The sequence below is a fragment of the Rhinoraja longicauda genome, chromosome 11 (genome assembly GCF_053455715.1).
Source record: "Rhinoraja longicauda isolate Sanriku21f chromosome 11, sRhiLon1.1, whole genome shotgun sequence".
Taxonomy (NCBI): Eukaryota; Metazoa; Chordata; class Chondrichthyes; order Rajiformes; family Arhynchobatidae; genus Rhinoraja; species Rhinoraja longicauda.
Genome location: NC_135963.1, coordinates 388505 through 400548, shown reverse-complemented (window position 1 = coordinate 400548; position 12044 = coordinate 388505). Strand labels below are relative to the sequence as shown.

Here is a 12044-nt window from a genome sequence, read left to right as displayed (position 1 = left end):
TCTGTGTATCCAGTGGAGGGGGGGGGGAGATCATCCCCTCTGGCCTCTGAGGTAGATGGGAGGTCAGGCCCACTCTCTAGTTGGTGAGAGGACGGTTCAGTTGCCTGATAACAGCTGAACCCAGAACTGGAGACCACCCCCCCCGTGATGTGGCACCTTGTCATTGGCTCTGCCGACCCCCCACAGCTCACTGCCCCCCAACACACTTTGATCTGTCGTTTTCACACCTTACCCTTCCATACCTCTCGTTTCCCTCTCCCCCGAGTCTGAAGAAAGACTCTCACCCATTCCATCTCCCCACAGATGCTGCCTGACCCGCTGAGTTACTCCAGCACTCTGTGAAACGTCACCTATCCATGTTCTCCACAGATGCTGCCTGACCCGCTGAGTTACTCCAGCACTCTGTGAAACGTCACCTATCCATGTTCTCCACAGATGCTGCCTGTCCCGCTGAGTTACTCCAGCACTCTGTGAAACGTCACCTATCCATGTTCTCCGCAGATGCTGCCTGACCCGCTGAGTTACTCCAGCACTCTGTGTCGATCTAAAGCAGCACCTGCAGTTCCTTCCTGCACAGATACCTGACGAAGCAGGTAGAATTAATCACTGCCCGGACACTGTGCTGTCGCTAGGAGATGGCGTTGATTAGACAAGAGTCTCGCGTTACAGCAGCTCCTGGAGTGACAGTGAACCCTCTGGAGGGACAAGATGTTTCCACTCGTGGGAGAGTCCAGGCCCTGGACTAGAATAAGGGGGAGGCCATTTAGGACTGAGATGAGGAAAAGCTTTTTCACCCAGAGAGTTGTGAATCTGTGGAATTCTCTGCCACAGAGGGCAGTGGAGGCCAATTCACTGGATGTTTTCAAGAGAGAGTTATATTTAGCTCTTGGGGCTAACGGAATCAAGGGGTATGGGGAGAAAGCAGGAATGAGGTACTGATTGTGGATGATCAGCCATGATCACATTGAATGGCGGTGCTGGCTCGAAGAGCTGAATGGCCTCCTCATGCACCTATTTTCTATGTTTCTATGTTTCTAGAGGGCACAGCCTCAGAATTAAAGGGAGGTACCTTTAGGAAGGAGATGAGGACGAATTTCTTTAGTCAGAGGGTGGTGAATCTTTGGAATTGATTGCCACAGACGGCTGTGGAGGCCAAATCAGTGGATATTTTTAAGGCAGAGATTAATAGTTTCTTGATCAGTGCAGGTGTCGGGGGTTATGGGAAGAAAGCAGGAGAATGGGGTTAGGAGGGAGAGATAGATCAGCCGTGATTGAATGGCAGAGTAGACTTGATGGGCCGAATGGCATATCAGAAGGTTGTACAGTACGGCACAGAAACAGGCCAGCTCCCAGAACCCATGAAATGAACACGTCCCGACCTCCCATCTACCTCATCGGAGACCCTCGGACTATCCTTGATCGGACTTTGCTGGCTTTATCTTGCACTAAACGTTATTCCCTTTATGTGATGCTGGTTTAAACCGGAGACACAAAATGCTGGAGTAATTCAGGGGGTGAGAGATGCTGCCTGTCCCGCTGAGTTATTCCCTTATCCTGTATCTGTATACTGTGGACTGTGGCTGGATTGTAATCATGTATTGTCTTTCCACTGACTGGTTAACGCGCAACACAAGCTTCTCACTGTACCTCGCTCAGTACACGGGACAATAAACTAAACTGTAACTGAACTGCTGCAGGTGACGGAACCCCCAAACCCCCCCCTCCCCGGCAACCACATCCCCCCCCCCCCCCGGCAATGGAACCCCCCCTCACCCCCCACTGTTGCCCGGCAACCAAACACCTCCCCCTCCCCCCGGCCTAGCAACTGGACTTTCCTTCCCCCTCCTCACCGCTGTAAATGCCCCCCAGGACTCAGACTTCTCTCTCCCACCCACACTGAGCACCAGCCCAGCCTCACACACAGCACGGAAACAGACCCTTCGGCCCGACCTGGCCCTGCCGACCGACATGTCCCAGCTGCCCGCGTCTACGTACGGTCAGGGCATAACAAGAAGGAACGTCAATCGTGCCTTCTCTCCACAGATGCTGCCTGACCCACTGAGTTATTCCAGCACTCTGTGAAACGTCACCTATCCATGTTCTCCACAGATGCTGCCTGACCCGCTGAGTTACTCCGGCACTCTGTGTCTGTCTTCAGGGGCCTAATCCTGTTGGGGGAGAAGACTGTTTCTGAACTGCAAACACTGCCGACCTGTGTAAATATTTGGACCCATTTGGGCAGTCGGCCATGTTCCTGCGATTGTGTGGTTCATAACTGAATGAATGAAACGTCACAGAATAGTAGCAACACTCTGGCCAGCTTGGTGCTCCATACTGACTTGATATGCGGGTGTCAGGGGTTATGGGGAGAAGGCTGGAGAATGGGGTTAGGAGGGAGAGATAGATCAGCCATGGTTGAATGGCGGAGTGGAGATGATGGGCCGAATGGCCTAATTCTGCTCCTGTCACTTATGACCTGACACTTCGGTTTGGCCCACATCCCTCTACACCTGTCCGTCCACATACCTGTCCAAGGGTCTTTTTGAATGTTGCGATAGTCCTTGCCTCAACTACCTCCAAGGGCAGCTCGTTCCATACACCCACCACCCCCTGCCCTGACAATACAACGTTTACGAGACACTTGGACAGGTACGTGGATGGTGCAGATGTGGAGGGATGTGGGCCAAACGCGGGCGGGCAGGTGGGACTAGATGTGTAGGAAGGAACTGAAGGTGCTGGTTTAAACAGAAGGTAGACACAAAATGCTGGAGTAACTCAGCGGGACAGGCAGCATCTTAGGAGAGAAGGAATGGGTGAGGTTTCAGGTCGAGACCCTTCTTCAGACTGATGAAGAAGGGTCTCGAACCCAAAACATCACCCATTCCTTCTCCCTAGAGATGCTGCCTGTCCCGCTGAGTTACTCCAGCACTTTGTGTCTAGCCAGGTGGTACTAGTGTAGATGGGGCATGTTGGTCAATAGACAATAGACAATAGACAATAGGTGCAGGAGTAGGCCATTCAGCCCTTCGAGCCAGCACCGCCATTCAATGCGATCATGGCTGATCACTCTCAATCAGTACCCCGTTCCTGCCTTCTCCCCATACCCCCTCACTCCGCTATCCTTAAGAGCTCTATCCAGCTCTCTCTTGAAAGCATCCAACGAACTGGCCGGTGTGGGCGGGTGGGACTAGTGTAGATGGGGCATGTTGGTCGGTGTGGGCAGGTGGGACTAGTGTAGATGGGGCATGTTGGTCGGTGTGGGCAGGTGGGACTAGTGTAGATGGGGCATGTTGGGCGGTGTGGGCAGGTGGACTAGTGTAGATGGGGCATGTTGGTCGGTGTGGGCAGGTGGGACTAGTGTAGATGGGGCATGTTGGTCGGTGTGGGCAGGTGGGACTAGTGTAGATGGGGCATGTTGGTCGGTGTGGGCAGGTGGGACTAGTGTAGATGGGGCATGTTGGTCGGTGTGGGCAGGTGGGACTAGTGTAGATGGGCATGTTGGTCGGTGCGGGCAGGTGGGACTAGTGTAGATGGGGCATGTTGGTCGGTGTGGGCAGGTGGACTAGTGTAGATGGGGCATGTTGGTCGGTGTGGGCAGGTGGGACTAGTGTAGATGGGGCATGTTGGTCGGTGTGGGCAGGTGGGACTAGTGTAGATGGGGCATGTTGGTCGGTGTGGGCAGGTGGGACTAGTGTAGATGGGGCATGTTGGTCGGTGTGGGCAGGTGGGACTAGTGTAGATGGGCATGTTGGTCGGTGTGGGCAGGTGGGACTAGTGTAGATGGGGCATGTTGGTCGGTGTGGGCAGGTGGGACTAGTGTAGATGGGGCATGTTGGTCGGTGTGGGCAGGTGGGACTAGTGTAGATGGGGCATGTTGGTCGGTGTGGGCAGGTGGGACTAGTGTAGATGGGGCATGTTGGTCGGTGTGGGCAGGTGGGACTAGTGTAGATGGGGCATGTTGGTCGGTGTGGGCAGGTGGGGACTAGTGTAGATGGGGCATGTTGGTCGGTGTGGGCAGGTGGGACTATGTAGATGGGCATGTTGGTCGGTGTGGGCAGGTGGGACTAGTGTAGATGGGGCATGCTGGTCGGTGTGGGCAGGTGGGACTAGTGTAGATGGGGCATGTTGGTCGGTGTGGGCAGGTGGGACTAGTGTAGATGGGGCATGTTGGTCGGTGTGGGCAGGTGGGACTAGTGTAGATGGGGCATGTTGGTCGGTGTGGGCAGGTTGGGCTGAAGGGCCTGTTTTCCGTGCTGTATCACTCTGTCCCTCACTGCCATTCCTGTTCTGCCCCCCTCCTCCCTCCATCACCTCCCTCGTATCGAACTCTCACCCTCTCCCTCTCTTCACAATTTCATCCTTTCTTCCGACAGTCATGGTCAACCCCCCCTCTCTCCCTCCACTCCCCCAACCTCACCCTCTACACCACCCCTCCACCCTCCCGCCATCCCTCTCCACCCATTATTCTTCCTCTATTCTATACTCTCTCTCTCTGTCTCGTTCTGTCTCTCTCTCTGTCACTCTCTCTCCCTGTCGCTCTGTCTGTCTCTCTCTCTCTGTGTCTCGCTCTCTCTCCATCTCTCTCTCTGTCCGTGTCACCCCCCCCCTCTCTCTCTCCCTCCCTGCCATCTCTCTCTCTCTCTCTCTCTCTCTCTCTCTCTCTCTCTCTCTCTCTCTCTCTCTCTCTCTCTCTCTCTCTCTCTCTCTCTCTCTCTGTCCCCCCCCCCTCTGTCTCTCTCTCTCTCCCCTCCTCCCTGCCACCCCCCTCTCTCTCTCTCTCTCTCTCTCTCTCTCTCTGTTCCCCCCTCTCTCTCTCTCTCTCTCTCTCTCTCTCTCTCTCTCTCTGTTCCCCCCTCTCTCTCTCTCTCTCTCTCTCTCTCTCTCTCTCTCTCTGTTCCCCCCTCTCTCTCTCTCTCTCTCTCTCTCTCTCTGTCTCTCTCTCTCTCTCTCTCTCTGTCTCTCTCTCTCTCTCCCGGCCCTTCTCCCTTTACCCGGTCTGTGCGCGGCTCATCTTGCGCTGTGGACGGGGGCGCTCCCTCCTCTGCCCGCGGCGCTCCCTCGTTGCCAGGGACGCTCGCTCCTCTGCCCGCGGCGCTCCCTCGTTGCCAGGGACGCTCCCTCCTCTGCCCGCGGCGCTCCCTCCACTAACGGCGGCGCTCCCTCCACTGACGGCGGCGCTCCTTCGCTGTCCGCAGCGCTCCCTCCCTCGTTGCCAGGGGGCGGGGCCAGCAACAAAACTCCGCCACGTGTTTCTCGCCTCCGCCGCTCATTGGCCGCCGGCTCCCATGTATCTTTCCCAAACGCCGCGCCAATCAGTGGCCGCTCGGCCCGGCCCTTCCCTGCTAGCCCACGCCGGCCCTTCCCTGCTAGCCCATCCCGGCCCTTCCCTGCTAGCCCATCCCGGCCCATCTCTGCTAGCCCATCCTTTCCCTGCTAGCCCATCCCGGCCCTTCCCTGCTAGCCCACCCCGGCCCTTCCCTGCTAGCCCACCCCGGCCCTTCCCTGCTAGCCCACTCCGGCCCTTCCATGCTAGCCCACCCCGGCCCTTCCCTCCTAGCCCATCCCGGCCCTTCCCTGCTAGCCCATCACGGACCTCCCCAGCTAGCCCAGCGCCGCGCCAATCAGCGGCCGCTCGGCCGGCCTTCCCATGCTAGCCCACCCTGGCCCTGCTAGCCTATCCCGACCCTGCTAGCCCATCCCGACCCTGCTAGCCCATCCCGACCCTGCTAGCCCATTCCGGCCCTTCCCTGTTAACCCATCCCGGCCCCTCCCTGCTAGCCCATCCCGGCCCTACTAGCCTATACCGACCCTGCAAGCCCATCCCGGACCTTCCCTACTAACCCATCCCGACCCTTCCCTACTAGCCCATCCCAGCCCAGAGAGCCCGCCCTTCGGCCCATCCCATTCCTGCTAGACCGGCCCTCTTAGTCCATCCCGTCCTTCCCTGCTAGCCCACCCCGACCCTTCCCTGCTAGCCTATCCCTCCCCTGCTAGCCCATTCCGGCCCTTCTATGCTAGCCCACCCCGGCCCATCCCTGCCAGCCCACCCGGCCCTTCCCTGCTAGCCCACCCCGACCCTTCCCTGCTAGCCTATCCCTCCCCTGCTAGCCCATTCCGGCCCTTCCTGCTAGCCCACCCGGCCCTTCCCTGCTAGCCCACCCCGGCCCTTCCCTGCTAGCCCACCCCTGCCCATCCCTGCTATCCCAGCCCAGAGAGCCCGGCTCTTCGGCCCATCCCTACCCAACTAGCCCAGATCATTCCTGCTAGACCAGCCCTACCCTTCAGCCATATCTGGCCCACCCTGGGCCTGTGGCCCTGTATTGCTCTGCTAGCCCAGTCCATCCCTTCCCTTCGATCCAGAGTGTCTCTACTAGCCCATCCCAGCTCTGCTAGCCCACCCGCCCATTCTTAACCCATATCCTCTCGCCCTTCCCTGCTAGCCCAGCCTGTCCCCTTCGGCCCAACCCGTCCCTGCTAGTCCCACCTGCCCACACCGACCAACATGTCCCATCTACACTAGTCCCACCTGCCCACACCGACCAACATGCCCCATCTACACTAGTCCCACCTGCCCACACCAACCAACATGCACCATCCACACTAGTCCCACCTGCCGATGACTAACATGCCCCATCTACACTAGTCCCACCCGCCCACACCGACCAACATGCCCCATCTACACTAGTCCCACCTGCCCACACCGGACCAACATGCCCCATCTACACTAGTCCCACCTGCCCACACCGACCAACATGCCCCATCTACACTAGTCCCACCTGCCCACACTGACCAACATGCCCCATCTACACTAGTCCCACCTGCCCACGTTGGCCCATGTCCCTCCACACCTGTCCTATCCATGTACCTATAATTCTTTCAAAAATCTTTGTCTAGTCCCTGCCTCAACTACCTCAACTGGCAGCTCATTCCATTCACCCACCACCTTGATTAGTGCAGGTGTCAGGGGTTATGGGAGAAGGCAGGAGAATGGGGTTAGGAGGGAGAGATAGATCAGCCATGATTGAATGGCGTAGTCGACTTGAGGGGCCGAATGGCCTAATTCTGCTCCTGTCACTTATGACGTTATGATCCTTTATGTGAAAAAGTTGCCCCTCAGGTTCATATTAAATCTTCCCCCCTCAACTTGTACCCATGTCCTCTGATCCTCGATTCCCCTACTCTGGGCAAGAGACTGTGTGCATCTACCCGATCTATTCCCCTCATGATTTTATACACCTCTATAAGATCTCCCCTCATCCTCCTGCGCTCCAAGGAACAGAGTCCCAGCCTGCTCAACCTCTCCCTGCAGCTCACACCGTCATGGGCAGATACTTCTGCTAAAGCAACTCCACCCTTGACAAGCCCTGTCTGTGAATGGCTCACTGGAGAACCTAATATTCATTCACAAATAGTTTAGAGATACAGCGTGGAAACAGGCCCTTCGGCCCACCGAGTCCGCGCTGACCAGCGATCCCCGCACACTAACACTATACTACACACACTGGGGACCGAAGCCAATTAACCTACAAACCTGCACGTCTGTGGAGTGTGGGAGGAAACCGGAGCACCCGGAGAAAACCCACGCAGGTCACGGGGAGAACGTACAAACTCCATACAGACAGCACCCGTAGTCAGGATCGAACCTGGGTCTCTGGCGCTGTGAGGCAGCAGCTCTACCCGCTGCACCACCTTAGCACGGGTATCAGGGGTTATGGGGAGAAGGCAGGAGAATGGGGTTAGGAGGGAGAGATAGATCAGCCACGATGAATGGCGGAGTGGACTTCACAAGTTCACAAGTTATAGGAGTAGAATTAGGCCCTTCGGCCCATCAAGTCTACTCCGCCATTTAACCACGGCTGATCTATCTCTCCCTCCTAACCCCATTCTCCTGCCTTCTCCCCATAACCCCTGACACCCGCACTGATCAACAATCTATCTCTCTCTGCATTAAAATATCCACTGCCTCCACAGCCGTCTGTGGCAATGAATCCCCCAGATTCACCACCCTCTGACTAAAGACTTGATGGGCCGAATGGCCTAACTCTGCTCGTATATAACTGGTGTTGCTATGCCGGCTGTGGCGCCCCCAGTGGTTCCCTTGGGCCCTGCAGAGGCAGCTCAGGCTCTGCATCGAAGAGAGAGAGTTAGATAGAGCTCTTGGGGCTAGCGGAGTCAAGGGATATGGGGAGAAGGCAGGCACGGGGTACTGATTGTGGATGATCAGCCATGATCACGGTGAATGGCAGTGCTGGCTCGAAGGGCCAAATGGCCTCCTCCTGCACCGATTTTCTATGTTTCTATGTTTCTTTGCCACAAGTACACCATGACCGGTGAATGACAGGCTGCAAACACAGAAGCCTAGTTTGATCTGAAGTCTGAAGAAGGGTCTCGACCCGAAATGTCACCCATTCCCTCTCTCCCAAATGCTGCCTGACCTGCTGAGTTACAATAGACAATAGACAATAGGTGCAGGAGGAGGCCATTCGGCCCTTCGAGGCAGCACCGCCATTCAATGTGATCATGGCTGATCATTCTCAATCAGTACCCCGTTCCTGCCTTCTCCCCATACCCCCTGACTCCGCTATCCTTAAGAGCTCTATCTAACTCTCTCTTGAATGCATTCAGAGAATTGGCCTCCACTGCCTTCTGAGGCAGAGAATTCCACAGATTTACAACTCTCTGACTTAAAAAGTTTTTCCTCATCTCCGTTCTAAATGGCCGACCCCTTATTCTTAAACTCCAGCATTTTGTGGAATTCAAAATTCTAGTTTGATAGGTCGGTAGAACTCTAGATGCTGGTTTACACTGAAGAGGGACACAATCACCACAATTACAGAGTGGTCCTGACCTCCCTCCTACCTTAGTGCAGTCTCTTGGACTATCTGTAATCGGACTTTACTAGCCTTTATCTTGCACTTGACATTATTCCCTTATCCTGTATCTGTATACTGTGGACGCTCGATTGTAATCATGTATTGTCTTTCTGCTGATGAATAGCACGCAACACAAGCTTCTCACTGTACCTCGGTACACGGGACAATAAACTAAACTCAACTAAAAAGCTGGAGTAACTCAGGGGAAAGAACTCAGAAAAGGAATAAGTGACATTTCGTGTCGAGACCGTTCTTCAGACCCGAAATCACCTATCCATGTTCTCCAGAGATGCTGCCGACCCGCTGAGTTACTCCAGCACTCTGTGAAACGTCACCTATCCATGTTCTCCAGAGATGCTGCCTGACCTGCTGAGTTACTCCAGCACTCTGTGAAACGTCACCTATCCATGTTCTCCACAGACGCTGCCTGACCCGCTGAGTTACTCCAGCACTCTGTGAAACGTCACCTATCCATGTTCTCCACAGACGCTGCCTGACCCGCTGAGTTACTCCAGTTCTCCGTGTCTATCTCCGGCCTAGTGTTGTGTTGTCTTGCAGCTGTGTTGTGACACAGTGTTTGCCCGTTAGTTTTGCTGAACAGAGCTTGTGTTTACAATCTTTCGGGAGAGTCAGGGAGTTACGATGCCCCTGGCAACATCTCTGTCTCTAGCAACAAGTTCGTAAATCCTCCCACACCCTTTCCAGCTTCCAGCTGATTGCCATCTTTAGTTTAGTTGGCAGGAACTGCAGATGCTGGTTTAAACCAAAGATGGACACAAAGCGCCGGAGGAACTCAGCGGGACAGGCAGCATCTCTGCTGAGTTGCGGGTCGGGCGAGTTACATCCCCCTCTGTCTCCTTTTCACACCTTGCATTTCCTTATCTCTCTATCTCTCTCTCTCCCCTGACTCTCAGTATGAAGAAGGGTCTCGACCCGAAATGTTACCCATTCCTTCGCTCCAGAGATGCTGCCTGACCCGCTGAGTTACTCCAGCATTTTGTGTCTATTTTCGGTTTAGTTCAGAGTCATAGAGTGATACAGTGTGGAAACAGGCCCTTCAGCCCAACTTGCCCACACCGGCCAACATGTCCCAGCTACACTAGTCCCACTTGCCTGCCCTTGGCCCATGTACCTGTCTAACTGTTTCTTAAACGATGGGGTAGTCCCAGCCTCAACTACCTCCTCTGGCAGCTTGTTCCATACACCCACCACCCTCTGTGTGAAAATGTTACCCCTCAGATTCCTATTAAATCTTTTCCCCTTCACCTTGAACCTGTGTCCTCTGGTCCTCGATTCCCCATCTCTGGTCTCTGTGCACCTCTATAAGATCACCCCTCATCCTCCTGCGCTCCATGGAATAAAGACCCAGCCTGCTCAACCTCTCCCTGTAGCTCACACCCTCTATTATATCATATCATATATATACAGCCGGAAACAGGCCTTTTCGGCCCACCAAGTCCGTGCCGCCCAGCGATCCCCGTACATTAACAATATCCTACACCCACTAGGGACAATTTTTACATTTACCCAGCCAATTAACCTACATACCTCTAGTCCTGGCAACATCCTCGTAAATCATCTCGGAACCTTTTCAAGCTTGACAATATCTTTCCCATAACATGGTGCCCAGAACTGAACACGATATTCTAAATGTGGTCTCACCAACGTCTTATACAACTGCAACATGACCTCCCAACTTCTATACTCAACACTCTGACTGATGAAGGCCAAAGTGCCAAAAGCCTTTTTGACCACCTTATCCACCTGCGACTCCACCTTCAAGGAACCATGCACCTGTACTCCTAGATCCCTCTGCTCCACAACACTACCCAGAGGCCCACCATTCACTGTGTAGGTCCTGTCCTTGTTCAACATCCCAAAATGCAACACCTCACACTACTCTGTATTAAACTCCATCAACCATTCCTCCGCCCACCTGGCAATCGATCCAGATCCTGCTGCAATCGTTCACAACCACCTTCACTTTCTGCAAAACCACTCACTTTTGTATCATCAGCAAACTTGCTAATCTTGCCCTGTGTGTTCCCATCCCAATCATTGATGTAGATGACAAACAGTAACGGGCCCAGTACTGATCCCTGAGGCCCACCACTAGTCACAGGCCTCCAGTCCGAAAAGCAACCTTCCCCCATCACCCTCTGCTTCCTTCCATGGAGCCAATGCGCTGTCCATTCAGCTATCTCTCCTTGGAGCTTTGGTTCAGTTTAGTAAAGAATAACAGACGCTGGTTTACACCGAAGGTAGACACTACATGCTGGAGTAACTCAGCGGGTCAGGCAGCATCTGTGGAGAACATGGATAGGTGACGTTTCGGGCGAGACCCTTACTCAGTGTAGTTTAGTTTAGAGACACAGAGGAGGAGGCCCTTCGGCCCGTCGTGCACACAGACAGCAGTCGCTGGGCTGGTGAGGGGGGGGTTTATTGTGGGGCGGGGGTTACAGCCGGTTGTGGACGTTAGATGGCCACCATGGGGTCCTGTGCATCGTTGCTGATGTCGAACACCGCATGGCCGCATGCATCGACCGGTCACCTGCAGCCCCGTGCAGCGATCACCATCCCTCTGCCCCGATATCACATCGCAATAAACACCAGCGGGCAGTCCGGTCTGTAGGGTCATCGCCATGGGCCTGGGGGGAGAGGGGGGGGGTCAGAGACAGCACATACCCCACCATCCCACCATCCCACCCCCCCTCCCGTCCCACCCCCCCCTCCCCTCCACATGGGGTCATCGCCATGGGCCTGGGGGGGGAGAGGGGGGTCACAGAGACAGCACTGACCCCACTGTCAAACCCCCCTCCCCCCCCCTCCACCCCCTCCCCCCCCCCCCCCCCCCCTCTCCTCCACACGGGGTCATCGCCATGGTCCTGGGGGGAGAGGGGGGTCACAGACAGCACTGACCCCATCGTCCTACACACTCCCTCCACCTCCAATCCCCTGCACTCCACTCCCCCCCCCCACCCCCACCCTCCCCCCCCCACCCCCACCCCCCCTCCCCACCCCCACCCCCCCCTCCCCACCCCCGCTCACCAGTTGTCGTTGTTGATGGCGATGAATCCCCGATTGCCGCGGCCGAAGGCGACCATGTTGCTACCGTTGTCCCACCAGTTCCTCAACGGCTCCGAGCCCACCACGTTACGGAACGCCACCATG

General features: G+C 55.5%; 2 protein-coding genes across 2 annotated transcripts in view; both read right to left on the bottom strand.

Annotated features, from left to right (window-relative positions):
- The window catches only part of LOC144598183 (glutamate-rich protein 3-like), a 37451-nt gene extending 32248 nt beyond the window's left edge, over positions 1-5203 (bottom strand). Inside the window, exon 1 of the mRNA XM_078408074.1 lies at positions 4992-5203. Within this exon, the coding sequence (XP_078264200.1) occupies positions 4992-5011 (20 nt within the window). The 5' untranslated portion in view covers positions 5012-5203. The remainder of the gene's footprint in view (positions 1-4991) is intronic.
- Positions 5204-11301: 6098 nt separating this feature from the next.
- On the bottom strand, positions 11302-12044 carry amy2al1 (amylase alpha 2A-like 1). The gene is given in 3 exon segments (XM_078407862.1): positions 11302-11420; positions 11422-11521; positions 11922-12044. Coding segments are annotated over 3 exon segments (294 nt in total). The 5' UTR covers position 12044; the 3' UTR covers positions 11302-11348.